This window comes from Triticum dicoccoides, chromosome 2B (assembly GCF_002162155.2).
Source record: "Triticum dicoccoides isolate Atlit2015 ecotype Zavitan chromosome 2B, WEW_v2.0, whole genome shotgun sequence".
In the NCBI taxonomy this organism is placed as follows: domain Eukaryota; kingdom Viridiplantae; phylum Streptophyta; class Magnoliopsida; order Poales; family Poaceae; genus Triticum; species Triticum dicoccoides.
The window spans coordinates 82,301,803-82,322,484 of record NC_041383.1 but is presented as its reverse complement, the minus strand read 5'-3'; the positions used below and the strand labels follow the sequence as shown (position 1 = coordinate 82,322,484).

The window sequence follows — 20,682 nt, the reverse complement described above, 5'->3', positions numbered from 1 at the left end:
TTTCTACCTCCGCAGCCTTTTAGCAGCGCGAAGAGCTCGGGAATTGTCTTGTTCATCCCTGGCATATTATAGTTCATCACGAAGCTCTTGTAGCTTGGTGGCAGTGATTGAAGAATTCTGTCAATGACACTATCATCAGGAAAATTAACTCCCAGTTGAATCAAGTGATTATTATACCCAGACATTTTGAGTATATGTTCACTGACAAAACTATTCTCCTCCATCTTGCAGCTATAGAACTTTTTGGAGACTTCATATCTCTCAATCCGGGCATTTGCTGGAAATATTAACTTAAACTCCTAGAATATCTCATATGCTCCATGACGTTCAAAACATCGTTGAAGTCCCGGTTCTAAGCCGTAAAGCATGGCACACTAAACGATCGAGTAGTCATCAGCTTTGCTTTGCCAGACGTTCACAATGTACGGTGTTGCTCCTGCAGCGGGTCTTGCACCTAGCGGTGCTTCCAGGATGTAATTCTTCCGTGCAACAATGAGGATAATCCTCAGGTTAAGGAACCAGTCCGTGTAACTGCTACCATCATCTTTCAACTTAGCTTTCTCAAGGAACGCATTAAAATTGAAAGGAACAGTAGCACGGGCCATTGATCTATAACAACATAGACATGCAGAATACTATCAGGTACTAAGTTCATGGTAAATTAAAGTTCAATTCATCATATTACTTAAGAACTCCCACTTAGATAGACATCCCTCTAATCATCTAAGTGATCACGTGATCCAAATCAACTAATGTTGGGGATATAACTATTGAGTATAAACCGCCCAGGAGTGGTCGGATTATGCCCATAGTGATTCACCTGTATCTGAAGCCCATGAAAACATGGAAGATGGCGCTTTATGAAGGAGACTTAATAGTAAGGCCCAAGGCCTAGAGGTGGGTTAAGGCCCAGAGATGTAAACCGCCATAAGATGTATAACTTGTGTTGTAAGGTAGGAAGGAATACAAACTAAGCCATACACGTTTATGAGCTGGCCGGGATTCTATGAACCACCGGGCGTCAACCTGTGTATATAAAGGGATGACCCAGTGGCGGTTTAGGGACAGGAAACAACAACTCGAGAGCTAGGTCAAGCATATTCGCTCCCTGGTCATCGAAACCCTAGCAATACCACATCCAACTGGACTAGGCCTTTACCTTCACCTCAAGGGGCCGAACCAGTATAAACTCCCTGTTGTCAGTGTCAAAACCGGCAGATCTCGGGTAGGGGGTCCCGAACTGTGCGTCTAAGGTCGATGGTAACAGGAGACAGGGCACACAATGTTTACCCAGGTTCGGGCCCTCTCTATGGAGGCAATACCCTACTTCCTGCTTGATTGATCTTGATGGATATGAGTATTACAAGAGTTGACCTACCATGAGATAATACTAGCTAAACCCTAGAAGTCTAGTTTGTACGACTATGGTAATGAATATCTCCCTTCCGGACTAAACCCTTCGGTTTATATAGACACCGGGGGGATCTAGGGTTACATAGAGTCGGTTACATAGAAAGGAACCTTCATAGTTGATTGCCAAGCTTGCCTTCCATGCTAAGGAGAGTCCTATCCAGACACGGGTACAGTCTTCGGCCTTCGTGTCTTCACATCCCATCAGTCCGGCCCATGGATAACAGGCCGGACGCCCGAGGACCCCTTAGTCCAGGACTCCCTCAGTAGCCCCTGAACCTGGCTTCAGTGACGAGGAGTCCGACTCGTAGATTGTCTTCGACATTGCAAGGCGGGTTCCCCTTTCCGAACTCCAAGAGTCTTCAGTCATAATGATGATATCCGGACCTGTATACGCAACTGCAGAGAATATAATATTCCACGAGTCCAATCCACTGACAACTTTTTGGTAACATGACATCACACCTGCCCGGCCATTATTTTCGAACCGTTGGCTAGCCCGCCGTTCCACGTTTGGTACAACTCCTTGGGAATAGGCAAGTCTTGAGGCCCAGGAGGAGACATTCGATATTCGCGGTCTTTATATAGGGGTACAGACCCGTCTTTTTCTTTCAAGCTTGCTTCTTCCTCAACCCTTGCTACCTCGAGATCCTACACCCGGGTTTCAATCGCCACAAGCTCCAATCATGTCTGTATCCAACCGTCAAGGCCGGTGGGTGGCTTCTTCTGTCACAGAGGAGGATATTGCAAAGCTTCGCACGGCAAGATATCTGACCGCAGAAATCCTCCATCGACTTCCTGCTGAGGGACAGGTTATCCCTACCCCTAGATCTGGTCAGAGGGTCATGTTTGTGTCCCACTTCCTCCGTGGGCTAGGGTTCGCGCTTAACCCCTTCATCCGAGGGCTCATGTTCTATTATGGGTTAGATTTCCACGATCTGGCCCCGAACTCTGTTCTTCTCATCTCGGCATTTATTGTCACGTGCGAAGCCTTCCTCCGAACTCCTCCGCACTTTGGCTTGTGGCTCAAGACCTTCAACGTGAAGCCGCAAGTGATAGAGAGGGAGCAGGCAGAGTGCGGTGGTGACACAATTAGAAAGCTTTCCAGCACTATTTGGCTAAAAGGATCCTTCGCCGAATCTTCCGACTCATGGCAGCAGGAGTGGTTCTACATCACCGAGCCCCGTGGTTGGAAGTGGGATGCTGCGCCTGCATTCAGATCCAGCCCCCCAATTCAGCTTGCATCTTGGATCAATAAGGGGTTGGACTGAGGATCAATTGATGAAGTTCGGACTCTGCAGAGTCGCATCCGAAGCCTCACCAAGAAGGGCATTAATCTTGTCAACGTTGTTCAAGTAATGCTAGTCCGCCGGACCCTGCCGTGCCAGGGACGGCCTCTCCGCTTGTGGGAGTTTAATCCAGAAGGGCCGCAGACTCTTCAACACTTCTTCGGTGCTACACACGAAGGAATGTGGAGATTGTTTTTCAGGAAATGAAAGCAATGGATGGACACCACCGAAGATATCATCCTTGACTGTAACCATCTGGACACCTTAGTAAGTATTCAATTTCTGAACACCTTTTAGTCAAGCACCCCGTAATAAGATACTGAGCAAACCATCCCTTTCCAGGGATGGATAAAGAAAGTGGAACGAATCAGGTGTCCGGCCCCCCTTACCGAAGACTCAGCGGACACCGTGCTGATGAGGATGCTGGCCCCGTCACCATACGAGGTGCCTACGAAGGAGGGCGAGAACAGGGATACTAGACGTGACCCTTGTTCTAGAGATAGACTAGACACCATGTCCGGGGAAACCGAAACTCCTTCACCCAAAGGCGAAGGTGCAGGAGAAGCGAACATCCCTTCTTCCCATGGCAAGAAGAGGGCCGCCTCCAAAAATCGGGAGGGGAAGTCTCCCAAGCGAGGTAAAATGCCCTCGTCGGGCGGCTCGGGCCTGGCGAGCAATGTCGCCGTACAGCTCCATCATGAGGACAAGCCTCCAGGCAAATCGTAAGTGAAGCAAGGTGCTTTAAATACATCCCACTCCTTTCCTGTTACCGAAGTAACATCTAATATATATATGTCTTCGCAGTTTGGCGCCCAGTGTTCCTCAACAATCTTCTTCCTCGAGAGATCTCCTTCTGAAGATGATGGAGAGTGATACGCCTTCTCCGGCCTCCTCGCCCAGCAGGGCGGACGTCTTTGAGGTGTCGTCCTGGAGGTTTCTCCCGAGCGACAAGCGGTGCAAGGGACGAAGAAGGCATTACCCGAAGGTGGTGCCTCTGTCGCTCAGGGTTCGGGGGTCAGGAATGATGGCCCGGACTATCCGGTTTACAACCGGAGATGATTCTGGAGATGAGTAAACGGATTCCTTCAAAGGAAGGTCGTACTCCTGCGGCGGCTTCTGAAGATCCGGAAGCTCCGGACATGTTGACGGGCATGCTGCGACAAGCGTCCGTCTGAGAGGAACACCGTGCCTTGATGGGTACAGTGGTCGAGAAGGTTCTGTCTGCGAAGAGTGGATTGAATGAGGCCTTCACGAGCCTGCTAAGAGGCTTCGAGGTTTGTGATGTAATTTTTCCAGCTGTACTTTATTCGCAGAATGCACCTGTGTATAGATAGTAGCCCCTGAGACTCGGATTGCCTTCCCAAAGGAGGCGATCGGAGGATCAAAAAGATATGCTCAGGTGATAATCTGGCGTAATTGGAACACATGCTGTTTCCCCACTGACGACTGCCCGGGAAACAGAGGTAGCCGAACTGTAGCGAAAGCTTGATATGGCGGGGGATGACATTGCATTGATTAACATGCATATTGACGAATCGCAAGGTATGTATTTGGAACGGTAAGTACACAGACGTGCTTATAATGTTAGCATGATGCTGAAAATTGTATACTGGATATGCATGACTGCAGATGGTGCTGCCACAGTTGAGGTTCTTCGGGCGGAGCTAGCCCGGGCCAAGGAGCAGTCCCGGTGTAGTAATGCGGCTGCCGAAAAGGCATCGGCCGAGCTAAAGGCCGAACAGGCTGCTCAGTGCTAAGACGAGGAGAAAGTATCCAAGATGGCGCTCGAACTGAAGAATGCTGCTGACCGCTATGAAGTCCTCGAGAAGGACAATGAAGCCAAAATGGCTGAACTTGACAAGGCCTTACGAGAGGCGAGAGAAGCACGGTCTGAAGCCAGAGCAGCCCGTGAGGAGATCCGGCAAGCTGGGGAGATTGCGGCTGGTAAGCCCTTTTTGCTACAGGATAAGTTCGGCGATCCGAACTATGCTCAGCTTAACCAAGTGTGGAGTTCTCCGGGTGAGTTTTTAGACTTGCCGAAGAGTTCTTCCGATACGGCACAGTTTTACCAAGCGCGAGAGGGGTATGCAACGGAGAAGCTTTTCTGGTCACAATTTGGCGTGTCAAAGCGCCCTCTGTTGCTGAATGAACAGATGTCCCAATGGGCCGAGCTTCATAGGATATCCGGCACTGCCATGAAGAACGTCATAATCCGGCTGTGGCAGACTAAGCCTGTTCTGAATAGCTACTTTGGCTTGGTGCAACGACTTGCTGATGCGGTGCCACGTATCCACGTTGTGAAGCAGTCGGCGTGCATTGAGGGTGCACGGATGGCCTTTGCCCGTGTCAAGACATTCTGGGGAAAGATGAAGGCCATCGATGTTGCGGCGAAGAGTCCACCCAAGGGCAAGGACTGTCACGCACCGGGGCATTATTTTGAAGACGTCTTAGAGGCCGCCCGCTTGATAGAGGGTAAATGCTCGAAAGACATAATGTTCGAGTGAGGTGTATGAGAATTGTAAAAGACAACTTTATAGTTAATATGTTTTTATGTTTTGCTAGAAAGCTTGTGTTCCTCCTGTGCGACCGTTTTTATATAATCTGAAAGTTTTCCAATCGCCGGCTTCAGCCCCCTTGTAGGAAGTACGAGGGTGTTCGGAAAAGCATTTGATCACTCTTGACCCAACGTCTTGGTCCATGAAGGAGGCAATAATGTGGCGAACCAGTCAATCAGACTATAGGGCGTTAAAACTTTCACCTGGCCATAGGAGTTTTATAGGGGGGACTACGATATAGCCCCTGGTATGCGCACGGCTTATTCAATTATGGTGCGTTACATATATGACCCGAAGAAAAAGGGTCCTTCGTGTGACACACAGGGAATCGCGACAGATTCTGATAAGTCATCGAGTGGTTGACCAGCTCTCGCAGCATCATGATAGTCGGTTTTCGGCTTTCTCTACAGAGGTGCTTGACCAGATGAACCGGAAGCACAATCGCAGTAGTTCTCCCTTTACTACCCTAGCCGATAGAGCGGAACGTAGGGTAGCAAGCACAGGAGCCGGGCAACCCAACCATTGACCCAAGACATGATTCGGAGCTGATGCATATAAGGCCAAACTCGTGACACCGAAGTATGCTATAAAGCTGTTCGGACTTTGTTGGCAACTCATTTGTTCCCATACCGAGCCCCTGGCAGGTTCTACCGAGGTATATCTGTGAAACAACCATAGGAGCCATATTCATGTGCGAAAAGACACGAATGATTTATTCGGATGATGTTTACTGGGACCTGAGTGGTATGCCAATGATTACTTTATATATAAAAATACCTCAACTCCGGCTATTTGACATGCCCGGGGTCGGAGGCGGAGGAAAAAGGCATATTACAGGCTCGAAATAAAGAGCGCGGTCTACAAAAAGTTTATTTTGGACCTCCTGTCGCACGTCTGCGCCGCTCGGCAAGGGGAATCCTTGACGGAAGGAGCCCCTTAGGTGAGTGTACGGACCCTCCGATGGATTCAGTTTGGATGTTTGTCCTTTGCGTCACCTGTTTTTAAGAGATAATGAAAAAAAGGAAAGTAGATAAAAAATGTTATGGGAATGCTTGCATGCTTGTCCGTATTATGCTTCTGCCAATGCCCATGGTATCTTAAGTGCGTATTGATGTATGTGCGGTACAAATTTGGCGGGTATATGAGGTGGGCAGCGGAAGCCGAACTGCTATTTCTGCTCTGGGAGTGATCGATCCTCGGGGGGAAATTGCTTCTGACCCTCGGTATTTGGCTGGTGAACCACTCCGACGCCCCTATCGCCTGGCGGTCCCCTTCCCTTGTGTTTGGCGTTGAGCTTGCCGGCCTGCTTGAAGACCCAACAACTTCTGTTGGTATGATTAGCTGGTTTATCGGGGTGGCCGTGACTCTGGCAGGGTTAGTCCAGTATCCTGTCTAGGTTGGATGGTCCGTCTCTGTTCGCCTTGAATGGCTTTTTCCGCTGACCGGGCTTAGGATTGCTGAATCCGGCGTTGACCGCTGTGTCGCGTGATCTTTCATTATCATTGCGACTGTTGTGTTTGCTTCGTCGTGGCTTGACATTGCCGTCTCGGATTTCGGAAGTTCCCGAGTCGCTGGCGCTGTTGCTTCTACGAGCGAGCCAGCTGTCTTCTCTCGCGCAAAAGTGGGTCATTAGAGCGGTAAGGGCTGTCAGGGATCTAGGTCCTTCTTGACCGAGGTGTCATGCAAGCCATTCATCCCGGACGATGTGTTTGAATGCCGCAAGGGCTTCTGCGTCTGGACAGTCGAGGATTTGGTTCTTTTTGACTAAGAACCTAGTCCAGAGCTTCCTCACTGACTCTTCGGGCTGCTGGACAATGTGACTTAAGTCATCAGCGTCCGGTGGCCGACCATATGTTCCTTGGAAGTTATCGCGAAAGGCGTCTTCCAAATCTTCCCAGCTGCCAATACAATTTTCCGGCAGACTGTTCAACTAGTACTGTCGTGGAATTGTCACGGCAGATGTCCTTAGTGCCAGGACTTAGTCGCGAGGCCAACGCATCTATACGGTATCTTGAGAGGGGTTGATCGGAAAGAGAGACGCAATACACAAGACGGGGGTTTAGACAGCTTTGGGCCCCGGGAAACATCATCCGGAATAGCCCTACATGCTGTTTGTGGCTAGGTCTCATTATGATCATGAGGGAGTCACCGGTAAGCCGGCTCATTGTGTCTAGCCCTAGAGATTGTTGTTTCTTGTTTCTTGTCCCTCTTTGGGGAGCCCTGCCCCTCCTTATATAAGTTGAAGGGGCAGCTTACATGTAGAGTCCTATTAGGATTAAAACTAACTTATTCTCTATTACAAGTCAGATACAAGTACAGGTCTTGCTTCCTCGTAAAGGAAATATTCCTCATGCCTTCTATCTTAAGCCGGCCCTCCATAATATGAGTCGGCCTACTGGGCCTTTGGCCTAGTCTTCTATCTGACCCACCGTCGGGGTCATCCGTGAGTCGTCTGGCCAGTGAGCTGCCAGACCCGTGAGTCGCCAGTCCTCCGGCGGGTCATCGGTGAAGCGCCAAGTACGGTCGGGTCATACTTTCGGCCGGGTCATACCGCGGGGTATATCCCCGACATTAGCCCCCAGTTTAATTTGGATTTATCCATGTTAAACTGATCCTGTAAAACAAACACAAGAAAAACTTTGACAGATTGTGTTCCGGGTTAAAAATTCTTGTACGGTGGCACCTGATCATCCTTAATTCCTTGTGCTCCGGGTTAAATATTCTCCTGAGACGGGACCTGATTAACCTTAAGTCCAATTGTCATTTCCTTCATCTAGAAAATCCGGGTCAAATAAGCTTGCTTCATACTCAATTTGTTGATGTTGGTTTCTCACAGAAAAATATTGTGAAGAATAATCCACTTGAGTCGGCTTCCAAGGCGTCGGGTTAAATAATTTTGGTCTTCAAATACTCATCTGATATTCAGCCGGCTTGAAGATGTAAAACTTGCCGGTTTATCATTACCAAAAACTGCCGCATTATAAAACAGACGATGCCGGGTCATAATTGTTGTTGACATCGGTTTATGTAATTGATCCTCCTGATTTGCTCAAAACTGGTAATTTGAAGATTTTTCTCCCTTATATCCATATTACCTGTAGCCCCCAAGTCTTGAGCAGAACAAAGTGATGGTTTAAGACTTGCTCCAATAAATGTTGCAACCTTGAACAAATCCGGTTTATTCATCTCAATCATATAAACTGAATATTCCACACATGTAGCCCCCGGGTCATTATGCAATAATGAGCAGGGACTTTGTAGATATAACCATGTAAATTTGAACAGCAATGTGTAGCCCCCAAGGGCCGGCTTAGTAAGATAATACTAAGCTGGGACTTTGTATATAATTGATAATAACATCATATAATATAGTCTCCACTATGGGGCTTGAACCCACATCCACAAGGTTAAGAGCTTTGTACTCCACCAACTAAATAGTGGACCGTTCAATATAGTGGATTAATGCTTTGTGTACCTTGAATTTTTGACAGGAGCAATTGGTAGCCCCCAAGGGCCAACTCATTTAGAATGTGATGAGTCGGGTCTTCAATAAGTTGAGCAAAAAATGACTTTGCATTAGCCCCCAAGTGCCATGGTGCATGCTTGCAGTGACATGGGACTTGCATATTTGATATAATCCCAATCTGAATAATATAGCCCCCAAGTGTCGGGTCGTAAGCCTGCAGCGACTCGGGACTATTCCTTCCATTGTAGAATAAATCATATCCATTGATAAATATAATAGCCGTTGCGCTAAAGCGACTTTGAAAACCTCAATCATAACACTGGTTATTGATAATCACAATAGAAATCCAGCCATGTTGGCTATTCGAGATTTGAATAATATAATCCGGTATGAAAACCTCAATCATTCAATATCATCATGAAGATCCAGCCAGTTTTGGCTATTAAAGATTTGAATACCTCATCGGTTGACAAGTAAATTCGGAGTTTAAATACCTGGCAGCTCTTGGCCGATGACGACTTAATGCACATTCATTGTAGGCCGGAATTTTTGTAACCCGGTGGCCAATAGCCCTTGAGAAAATCAATAATTGATAACCCTTTTGAGACACCAATTTCAGTGATGAGCTTGGACTGAAGCATTTATATAAGTCATAATTCTGCAAATCCTGCACAGAGTTTGAACAACATATGCCCTGGCGACTTAACGTCAAGGGCCAGGGTGGGTAACCACCCAAATGTAGTCTTACCCTGCACACAAGTAGATCACAAGAACCTTTGGCGTTTTACCGCAGGGCGGGTCATAATACCTCACATATAACCACTGTGATATTGAATTTGTACTGCCGGTTTACATGACCTGTGCAGTAAGGGTGATAACCCAATCCTTTGAAGCCAATGCTTCCACATAGATGATGATTGTCATAAGCTGGCGACTTATAGTCAAAAGTCAAGCCGGGTTAAGCATAAAACACTTATATACATTTGAGATATAATCCAAAAAAGGTCTCAAGTCAAACCCAAAATTGTTCGCAAAAAAGACTTAAAAAATTTAAGGCTTCTGATTCGTATACGATCAGAAAACCGTTCCAAAGGGGCTGAGCTAAGATTCGAATACGATCATATAGTCCCCACTGGCTTTGGCGTTGCCGATCAAGAGGGAACCGACAGTTATGTTCTCTTTGGTTTGAATACGACCTATGTTTGAACAGGAAGCCCCCAAATGACCTTGAGAGTTGTTTAACGATGCTGATTCGAATACGATCCACGTCGGGCCCAAAAGAGGTTAAGCTATGATTCGGATACGATCAAGAAGCCCCCTATTGAGTTTGGCAGTGTGCCGATCAAAAGGGTTTCGACAGCTATGTTCTCTTTGGTTCAAATACGACCTATGTTTGAACATGAAGGCCCCAAATGACCTTATATTAGCATTGCACCGATCAAGAGGGTACTGACGGCTATGCTCGATGAGCAGGAAGCCCCCAAGTGACCATAATAAGATAAGCCGTAAGGCAGGATACCTATGTTTGAACCGCGCATCATGGCAGAAAGTTCTTTTTGGCAACCTTTAATTGAACTTGCGAGAGATTAATTCTTTTTGAACCAGAACTTTAAACTGGATTTGAAAGCTTCAAAAATTTGTGAGGGACAAATTTACCCTGGGCCGGCTTTTGAACCGGATCTGAGAGCTTCAGTGCTTTGTGGAAGAAAGATGTCTCTTGAACCGGATTTTAAACCAGAGTCCTTATTTTGAGCCAGAAATCTTCTGACGGCTTTTAAATTTTCATTGATCTAGAAGTAATCTCCGGGGACCGGGTTACTTTTCCCTTCAATGACCCAGAGTTCTTGAATTCATTGAAATCGGCTAATTTTGCCGAGTCATACCATTGTAGCCCCCGAGTCTCAAGACGACTCGAGGAGTTGGCTTGAGATTCTCCATATTTGACCATAGCAGAAGGTATACATCATTGGTGTTGATAGCGCGATGTGAATCCACAGAAGGTTGAGGTGACTACGGCGGGTTATAAATGATCCCGTATGAGCCGTGCCAACAACTCGGCCAATGGCTCCTTCCAACTGGCTGTTTGAAGTTAACCAAACTGTAGTGGCGGCGACTTGTGCACCTGCCCATTGAACCATCCAGTGCAGACGGCGGCTGATAATATATGATAATTTGCCTCTAATTTGTTGGAAGAAAACCGGGCTTCCCAAGTAGTGACTTGCTCATACTCAATAAACAACTCTTCCAAACAAGTGCGTCTCGGTATGTCGATATAGACCAGGCTGCGAGAGACGAACGGTAAAGACGACCGTAACATTAGAGGCAGCATAGACAAATGAACCGGCCGTGGCGTTGTAAGCCGGTGCGGACGGGCAAGTTGTCCTCCTTGTTGTAAGCTGGCGTGGTCGCGAGAGACGGCCACGGCGTTGTAAGCCCACACGGTCGCGAGAGACGGCCACGGCGTTGTAAGCCGGTGCAGTCGCGAGAGACGGTCATGATGTTGTAAGCCGGTGCGGGAGTCCGTTTGAGTAACAACGACCACCTGTGCCAGAAAATGTTGGCGTGCCTCCATCTCCGCGGTACAATATCACTTTTTATCATAAATAATTGCCCTGCATAAACAATATTGCAGACCAAGGCAAAGATAAACTTGTTCTTTGACAAAAATAACATGTGCTAAATAAACAAACTTGGATGGATATCACCTGATTTGTTTGGACGAGGATGATCTATTTATCGCGACAGAGGTGGCTCAGGCAGACCACCGACTAGTTTCGGCGGCTCAGGAAGACCGGCGACTTAGTGTAACCCCGGCGGCTCAACGCGGCTCCGGCGGGTTGATGTAGATTAAGCTGCACAGACTGCGACCTGTGCACACCTGTTCCATGTGTAAGCGGGCACAGACGCCAGTGCGTAATGGTGCTGACGTACTCTTCATAGGCACAACATGGCACCACCTTTGCTGCACATAAAAACATACAGACCAAAGTAATTGTTCTCAAACAATTTAATATGCTTGACAAAATACATAAATAGATATCACCTGGCGATTTGTCGGATGAGCACAGACATAATGCATAATGCTGGCCTCCACGTGGAATAGTAGTCCACCAATAAGTAATTAAAGCAGCCTTGACGTGATTGATCCAGTAGTACTTTGCTTCTTGCTTTGACTAACTTTGACTGCCATTGATCTGCTTGAAATTTGATAGTTGCACTTGCCCACTGGGACTCCAGCCCAGGGCCAGGGATCAACCATGACGGCTGGGTGCAGGGAAACGATAGTAAGGTAATAGCCACTTGCTCCTAGCCACCTCGCCTCGCTGACCCAATTTATATGTAAGGAAGGTCCAACCAGTTCAATCAGAGATAGGATGCGAAACTCTTCTTTGTCCGACTCTAAAGTCTAAACTATGTTATCCCAACAGAAAAGTACAGCAGCCGTGGCGGAAGTAACCCGTAGTGAGCCTGGCGGAGCTGGTCACTTGGCCGGGCCAGACCGGGTTGGAAACCGCAGGGGCGGCTCAGCAGCGCCCTGGCGAGTCCGCAGCGGAGGGACACCGGCGAGGCAAGGTGCGGCGAGTGACTCGGCAAAGGCGGCTCGGAGAGGTGGAAGTGAGGCCGCTCAGCCAAGGCCCAAGGGCGACTCAGCGCAGCTCCTAGCAGAGGATGGAAACAACGCGGCGGGTCTCAGCCGCGACCGCTCAGTGCGTGGCGGCGGCGGCGGCTCAATCAATATCGCAGGGCGACACCGGCGGCCTAGCGCAGTCATGGCAAATTCCGACTCTGTGTGATCCAATCCTTCTCCGGATCGTGGTCACATCCATGGTAGTAGCAGAGTCCCGACGCGACGGCGGCTCGGAAGTGGCTCAGGTGTGTGCCCACGACCACAATAGCAGAGGCAGTAGCCGATCAAAAACGTGGGCGTGGGCCTCAACGGCGGCTTAGCGGAGCCGGCTGGAGGCGGGCCGATCCGCAATCACACGGAGCAACGGCGCAGACGGCTCGGAGGCGCACCAGCGAGTCCACGGTGGCAAGGCGGAGTCTGAGTCTGTGGCCGCATCCGTTTTCGTGTCATGGGCAACTTCCTCTTCTTTTTTTTAAATCCTCACATGACACCCAATAGCTTAGCGCTGTAGTACTACTTGCAACCACATAGCAGATCGTCTCGGATTCCTTCAAGCAAGTAATAATAATAGTGATCTATCAAATCACCTGGTCAATTGCTGTGTTGTTGTTGCTTCAAAACTTTTGCCAGCGAAAATTGGATGATAGCATAACTGGACAGGTCTCGAACTCCCGTGCTGTGCGAAAAACAGTAAGTTTCGACGACCCGGAAAAATTGCCTCGTCGCGTGCGGAAACACAACAGAGAGTTGAACTCGCCGGAACATCTGGCCACGCGTGCAGCGGCGCACGCAATCCTAATCTTCTCGATCTCAGATTTTGTAAAGAAGATTTCTTCTCGTCCATGAGATGTAACAGATGTACGATGAACTTGTCGATTCTCTTTTTCCTTTGCACATCACAAGCTTCTCGATCCCTGAAGAAATCCCTTCAAGAACTCATCACCACCATGCGCGAGCCCCATGGTGGGCGCCAACTGTCGTGGAATTGTCACGGCAGATGTCCTTAGTGCCAGGACTTAGTCGCGAGGCCAACGCATCTATGCGGTAGCTTGAGAGGGGTTGATCGGGACGAGAGACGCAATACACAAGACGAGGGTTTAGACAGCTTCGGGCCCCGGGAAACATCATCCGGAATAGCCCTACATGATGTTTGTGGCTAGGTCTCATTATGATCATGAGGGAGTCGCTGGTAAGCCGGCTCATTGTGTCTAGCCCTAGAGATTGTTATTTCTTGTTTCTTGTCCCTCTTTGGGGAGCCCTGCCCCTCCTTATATAAGTTGAAGGGGCGGCTTATATGTAGAGTCCTATTAGGATTAAAACTAACTTATTCTCTATTACAAGTCGGATACAAGTACAGGTCTTGCTTCCTCGTAAAGGAAATATTCCTCATGCCTTCTGTCTTAAGCCGGCCCTCCATAATATGAGCCGGCCTACTGGGCCTTGGGCCTAGTCTTCTATGTGAGCCGCCGTCGGGGTCATCCATGAGTCGACTGACCAGTGAGCCGCCAGACCCGTGAGTTTCCAGTCCTCCGGCGGGTCATCGGTGAAGCGCCAATTCCGGCCGGGTCATACTTTCGGCCGGGTCATACCGCGGGGTATATCCCCGACAAGTACCGAGCTGGTTCTTTGAGTTTTGGTGGTAGGTATTTGATAGCATGAAGGTCATCTCCGCGGGCCATGTGGATATGGAGGAGGAAGTCCTCAATCCATACCGCGGGATCTGTTGTTCTGTCGTATGATTCGATATTCATGGGTTTGAACCCGTCTAGGAATTTATGCTCCATTACTTTGTCGGTGAAGCAAAGAGGGTGTGCGGCGCCTCTATGTTGGGCCACACTGCAACATACCTCCGATGGAGTCCGTTTGCGGTTTTCGGCCCGGGCATGGCGAGGTTTGTCACGTCCGAATAGGTAGCCGCCGTCGTGTGTCGAGGCATGTCCTCGCAATCCGTAGATCGATCTTGCGTGTCCTACTCTACTATCCGAGTCATGTTGAAGGTCGTATGTACAACCCCGAGCTGTTTTATTCTTGCCTTTACGGCGAGGTGGGGCGGTCTCGCGTTCGGCTTGAGTTGCCGCTTTATCCGAACCAAGTTGTGGTCGGCCTGCCGCATTTTGCGATGGTGGTACGGGCTCTAGTGCCTCATCATCGAACTGAGGTAGTAATCTACGCTTCGGGTAGCTTTTGGCTGGGCCACTAAGGCCATATTCTTCGGCGGCCAGGACTTCGGGCCATCTAACATTGAGCAGATCTTGGTCTGCTTGAAGCTACATCTGCTTCTTTCTCAGGTTTCTTGCAGTGGCTATTAGCCGGCGTTTGAAGCGCTCCTACTTGAGAGGTTCCTCAGGCACGATGAAATCCTCGTTGTCGAGGCTCTCCTCTTCCTCGGAGGGCAGAAGATAATTACTGTCCTTCGAGTCTCCATGTATGGCCTGTTCATCAGGGCTAACTTGCCCATTATCCCGTTCCCCCTGTTCGGAGGTTGCCTTGACGGGGTCTTCATTATCTTCGGCATCGTCCGGAGTATTGTTTTTTCCGGTGCCCGTATTGCCGTCTTTGGAACGCTGTGACTTAGAGCGGCGTCGAGGAAGCTGGCGCTTGGGCTGTCTCTCAGGAGTTTTATCCTCAACTAGTTCCTCTTTGTCATCATCGTTACTTTTTTCAGGTGTGTCCTCCGTGTATATGTCGTAGGAAGACGTGGCCGTCCGTTGTCCATTGAATGTCGGGCTTTGGCCTTGCTCTCTGTCAGCATCGTCGTCTGTACTAGCGATGTCCTCGGAGCCGTAGTCAAGCATGTCAGTTAAATCCTCGACAATGGCTATGAAGTGGGTGGTGCGTGGGAAGCTAAATTCCCCGTCATCAGCTTTTAGTTCGAACCGTACATAGTTCGGCTGTGAGTCCCCCGCCAAGGACAAGCTCTTAAATGAGTTCAGCACATCGCCCAAGGGCGAGTGCTGGAAGATGTCTGTGGCGCTGAACTCGTAGATCGATAACCGATCAAGTTCGGTATCCGCGGACTCGCATGGTTCGGAACTTATAGCCAGAGAAGAGTCCGGAGTTCCGGTGACACATGTATTGCGTGAGATTAAGTCCATGTGCGGCTCCAATGCCGGAGAATCTATGGCCTCCATGGTGGGGTTGAACCTCCAATCCTTGGATGCCGCATTGTGCTCTAGATCTAAGGCCGGAGTGGTCACGGGACCTATCTCTTGGATGCGGTCTGACGATAGATTTAGGTCATGTTTGTCAAGGTGACCGGGAGCGGTCGCCGCAGTATCGAATCCGTCGAAGATCAAATCTCCAGGGATGTCCGCAACGTAGTTCAAACTCCCAAATCTGACCTGATGGCCAGGGGCGTAGCTATCGATCTGCTCCAGGTGGCCAAACGAGTTGGCCCGCAGTGCGAAGCCGCCGAACACGAAGATCTGTCCGGGGAGGAAGGTTTCTCCTTGGACGGCGTCACTATCGATGATTGAAGGGGCCATCGAACCTTTCGTCGACGACATAGTGGAACTCTCAATGAAAGCACCAATATTGGTGTCAAAACCGGCGGATCTCAGGTAGGGGGTCCCGAACTGTGCGTCTAAGGTCGATGGTAATAGGACAAAGGGGACATGATGTTTATCCAGGTTCGGGCCCTCTCTATGGAGGTAATACCCTACTTCCTGCTTGATTGATCTTGATGGATATGAGTATTACAAGAGTTGACCTACCACGAGATCGTAATGGCTAAGCCCTAGAAGTCTAGCCTGTATGACTATGGTAATGAATATCTCCCTTCCGGACTAAACCCTCCGATTTATATGGACACTGGAGGGATCTAGGGTTACACAGAGTCGGTTACATAGAAAGGAATCTTCATAGTTGATCGCCAACATTACAAAAGATCAGGCCTACTATGACGAGCCCAAGAATGTCATGGAATATCCAAAAATGTCACAAAATACACCTTGGTGACATTTTATGTGCGTCACGAGCATCGTCAGGGAATCCCCGTCACAGATTCCTCCTAGTGACAGCGCGCGCAGTAAACGTCACTGAAAATGGGACCTTCAGTGACGTTTTCTACAACGTCATCGACTTGGTCCTTCTATGGCGGCCGATAAATGTCACATGTTAGATGAAAATATGCCATAGTCTACCATATTCAATGACAGAGCAACGTCACTGACTTGATGCCATGTCAGCATAGGACATACTATCCCACTGCCGCAAGCGCTATTTTTTCATAATTATATACGATATTGATTAAACTAGCATCACTAATTTCATCATTCATTAATATGACATCATTAGGTTATTAAATTTATTTCAAATTTAAATTACAGTCAATTATAATATCCAATATTTCCAAATGAATATCACAATATGTGTTTAATTCACATCAAATCACATCATATAACTAAGTTAGAGCCACATCACATTATAATTGTAATATAAGGCAAATCAAATTGTAAATTCAATCATCTTAGTCAAATCATCCTCTAAATAGAAATGATAGTAAAAAAATAACATGATTCACAAGTTTGGCACTCACAACAATATACATGTTGCGAAGTCATATTTAGATAACTAAAAGACCACAAAAGTATTGCCGAACAGCCTTCATACACCATCAGGTTTGGATTGGGACTACTAAGTTGGTGGAGCCCTTAAGAGAAACCTAACAATGTATCCATTTTTTCTTATTTTCCAAGGCTTTCACTCTTGTCTTGTTGGCTCTTCTTCCCAGCCTCCAATTCTTGTTGCTTCCTCTCCATCTCTTCAACTGCTCTCTCTTGTGCTTCAAGTCTCACAATTAACTCCCTTCCAGTGCCTATAAACTAACGAAACACAATAGCGTTGCATATTCATTAGATGAAAACAAACAAGACAACAAGGTAGAAGAGTACCACTAAGAATCTTACACTATCAAATTATGAATCTAAATAGAAAAATACTTTATTAAATGTCTAGGCAAGCATGCAAACGGGCCAATAAAACAATAAACCTACAAATAAGTCACAATGGTTAAAGAACATGCATAACAAAGAGCTTGAGTTATAATGGTTAAAGAACATGTAATCAATCCATCCCTTAGCTTAGCATACGCCTCACCCCGCATTTATGTTCCACAAATAATGCCCTCCTTTCCCTCTTAACTCTCCAAAACTAGTGGCATGACTGTAGTACCTGATGCTGCAAAAGCTGACAGGGCGGAACTAAATGAATTACCAAAATACGAACAAGCATATGATATAAACACTAACTAAATGAATTCTACTTAAACTTATGCATATGTACTTTCCAAAAGCATAGATGAATGAAATAAAGTAGCTAACTTAGAATGCAAATACATGTTTGTCTTTGGATTGGTGGTATTCAGAGAAGAAACAAAATATAGTGTAAAATAGTATAGCAAACAAGAAGCACTATTAATAGGCATTTCACATAATATTGTATTAAAAACAAATTAAGATTTCAACGCATTAGGGTCTAATAAAGGTCCCCGACAACATGCAAGATGAAGCCAGCAAGCCTAGAAAACAAGATCTCAGAAAATTCATGAGAAGAATGAAGCAAAAGTTAAGATTACTATAGATGATACACAATTGCTGTACTTGAAAGTTTAGTTACAAAAACAAGCCAATAATGATATCAAAGATTTACTAGTACATTATCAAGCTACTTACTCGGTCAAGCAATTAATTTGATGGCAATGTGATAAGCAAATAATATAAGAAACAAGGTCTCCTTACAAATGAGAGCATCTCCGAGTACAATGCTTGGACCAAATCCCATCCACACACTCCTCCAATTCAGCCTGCTAAAACAGATTTCATCTAATTAGACTATCACACACATAACCAAGTGGTACAAACGCTACATTCACATATATGTTCTTGTTAGCAAAAAAATTGCCTATCATATCCCCTATAGGCTGTGCTACTCATGTTTGCTGTACTGGTGCTAACTGAAAAAAAATATTCTAGCTGTTGCATATTTCAGTTCAAGAAACATGAATTTCTATCTAAGTGTTCATAAGCTGCAGGTGCCAATGTTAGTCTTAATCTCCTAAGGACACAGACTAATAGATGCATAGGGAAACACGACCAAACTACACCAAGAAACATATTGGTCACCTTGGGTTCAGTCTCCTCATCAACGATGCCAGCTTTGAACTTGAGAAATCCCACACGGACTGAACATGTCCACCCCCTGCACAACGAGAAAGCGTCATTGATTCCTGCTCAAACATTTCAATGGAGAGAATGAGAGGAGGAGCACCACAACAACGCACCTGGATGGGAGCAGCACTGCAAAATGCCTGCGACCGTGGCCTCGTGAAACAGAGAAGGGCGACATGGTCCCGAGGAGGATGCAGCGGACGTGGAAGAGGAGCGCCACGGTGCTGGCTCCGGCCAGAACCCGCCCAGCTGTACACGAAGCGGAAGAACTGGAGCAATGGGTCAGCGTGGTTGGCGGCAGCGCCGGCGGAGATCACGCCATGGACGAGCAGCACCGAGAGCGTCGAGAAGAGCAGGCGCACGGAGTTCTCCAGGTGGGTCGCCGGCTTGCGTCACCAGATCATGTGTAAAATGGTCTCGGGCAGGGGCTGCTCCTCCCGGGTGCAACTGCCTGCGGCATCGGCGGCGCCTCTTCCACCACCGGCGCTGCAGCGGCTTCCGCCGAGGTCTTGATGGCGGCGGTGGCGGTGGTCGTTGCGTCAATGATGGGGGCGGCGGAGGCGGATGGTAGTGGGAGCGCGGGGGCTGCAGGAGAGGAGCGGCGGAGGGCTGCGAAGATTGGATCTGATCGGGACGGAGAAAGGAAGAGGACGGCGCAAGATGAGATAGGGATTAGGGTGGATCGGTGTGTGGTTAAATGGGATTCGTTCCGAAAGTTTTGCCACCCCGCCTATAGTTAACTTAAGGGAATCGTTGGAGAACGGCGCACCGTACGAATTTTCCGACGGACGGGACACCAGCGTGGCGTCGTGCGCCCACGCAATTAGCCCCCGCGCGAGACGCGTGTATTTGGTGGACCCAGGCAGACCGCCCCTTCCTGCCTTATCTTTTCCCCTCGCACTTCATCCCCTACCTTCAGCCACACCCCTCCCAGCGCCATGTTTCTTCTCTTCCTTCCATCTCCTCCTCTGCCCATCCCCTTGCTTCTTCCCTGCAGCAAAATAAGACGAGGAGGGGCACAAAAAGCTGGCGCATGACGCGCCCTGGGCGCTGCAAGCAACCTTGCGGCAGCTGCGAGCGAACGCCATGACTGGCTTCGAGCGCTCCTCTCCATGGTCGCAGCAGCCGAACGCGCTAGTCGCCATGGCTAGCTTTCGATTTCCTTCCGTGAGAGCTGCATCCTGGACGACGGTTGTGGTGCTGGAGCCGTTCAAACGATGAGCTTCAACCAGCAAGGCCAGGACCTCACTGACCGGAAAGCTGCAACCGGCCACACAATATGCTGGAAGCGGTGTTCTCTGGAACTGGAACCATCGTCCATTTTTGCTGCAATCAGCAACCGCCAGGGGGTGAAGAAGGCGAGGTACGGTGCTACTACCAAAGAGTTTTTTTGCTGGAACCGGATCCTGTAGATGCTGGAACCATCTTCTTTTTTTGCTGCAACCAGCAGCTACCAGGGTGAAGACGTCGAGGTACGGTGCTACTACCATATGGTTTTTTTGCTGGAAGCGAACGGAGAAAAGGTTGCAACCTCTATCGCTCGGTGATGCAACGGGACGTCGTCAAGATGTGTTTTGCTGGAACCGGCAAAAAAAATGTTGGAACCCATAATAATTTTTGCTGGGAAGATACGTGAGAATTTTTGCAGTGGTCGACGCGATGGTGGTTCTTTTTGCTGGATTCGATGATTTTTTTGCTGCAACCAGCATGTGATTTTGCTACTACTCACAAACTAATGAAGTTTTGTGTTTTTGCCAAGGACAAGGTGGTTCGAACTGAACGACGGTGACGAGCGGAGGCGCCGGCGGTGCCTCAGGGATGTTGCAACCATGGCGACTAGAGCTGGAACCGGCCGATGGGCGAGCTGCAGGCGTCAATGTCATGTAACGGCCGAGGGATGAGGGCAGGTGGCACGGGTGGCCGGCGAGCAAGAGATGAGTCCTTTTTGGTGCTGGGGCCGGCGGTGCAGCGACTCATCGGGTTGAGTAGGAGCAGCGCTGCCTCCGGCGAGGAGCGGCATCGCGGTGGGGGACCATCTATAGATTTGGTCAACGGGCACGAGCAGAAGGAAGGGCAAGGGCGGAATCTAACGGCCCTGCATCTCGCATCGTATGGCTGGGGTGTGACCGGCCCAAAGTTTGGGCCGGCGCACCGGCGCCTATCATCC

The 20,682-nt window shown here is 48.5% G+C and overlaps 1 protein-coding gene across 9 annotated transcripts; it reads right to left on the bottom strand.

The window, feature by feature from the left end:
• Positions 1–16,816: 16,816 nt before the first annotated feature.
• Positions 16,817–19,201, bottom strand: LOC119362257. 9 transcript variants are annotated; one of them, XR_005173232.1, is made up of 5 exons: positions 18,629–19,201; positions 18,471–18,546; positions 18,087–18,151; positions 17,521–17,526; positions 16,817–17,171 (listed from the first exon to the last, which is right to left on the bottom strand). XR_005173232.1 is itself a non-coding variant. In XM_037627454.1 (5 exons), exons 1-5 carry the CDS (start codon positions 18,691–18,693, stop codon positions 17,165–17,167), a joined length of 306 nt encoding a protein of 101 aa, XP_037483351.1. In that variant the 5' UTR covers positions 18,694–19,201; the 3' UTR covers positions 16,817–17,164. The 9 variants fall into 9 exon arrangements, 6 of the variants coding, with proteins under 6 accessions (XP_037483351.1, XP_037483355.1, XP_037483353.1 ...); XM_037627454.1 differs by having other exon boundaries at positions 17,446–17,535; positions 18,087–18,154; XM_037627458.1 differs by having other exon boundaries at positions 17,521–17,535; positions 18,087–18,154.
• Positions 19,202–20,682: the final 1,481 nt, after the last annotated feature.

Coding starts and splice junctions, on each gene's coding strand:
- LOC119362257 (XM_037627454.1), bottom strand. CDS start 18,693: ATGTCGCCCTTCTCTGTTTCACGAGGCCACGGTCGCAGGCATTTTGCA. Junction 18,547..18,628: donor GCAGTGCTGCTCCCATCCAG/GTGCGTTGTTGT, acceptor CTCGTTGTGCAG/GGGGTGGACATGTTCAGTCC. Junction 17,536..18,086: donor ACTCGGAGATGCTCTCATTT/GTAAGGAGACCT, acceptor CCGCCCTGTCAG/CTTTTGCAGCATCAGGTACT.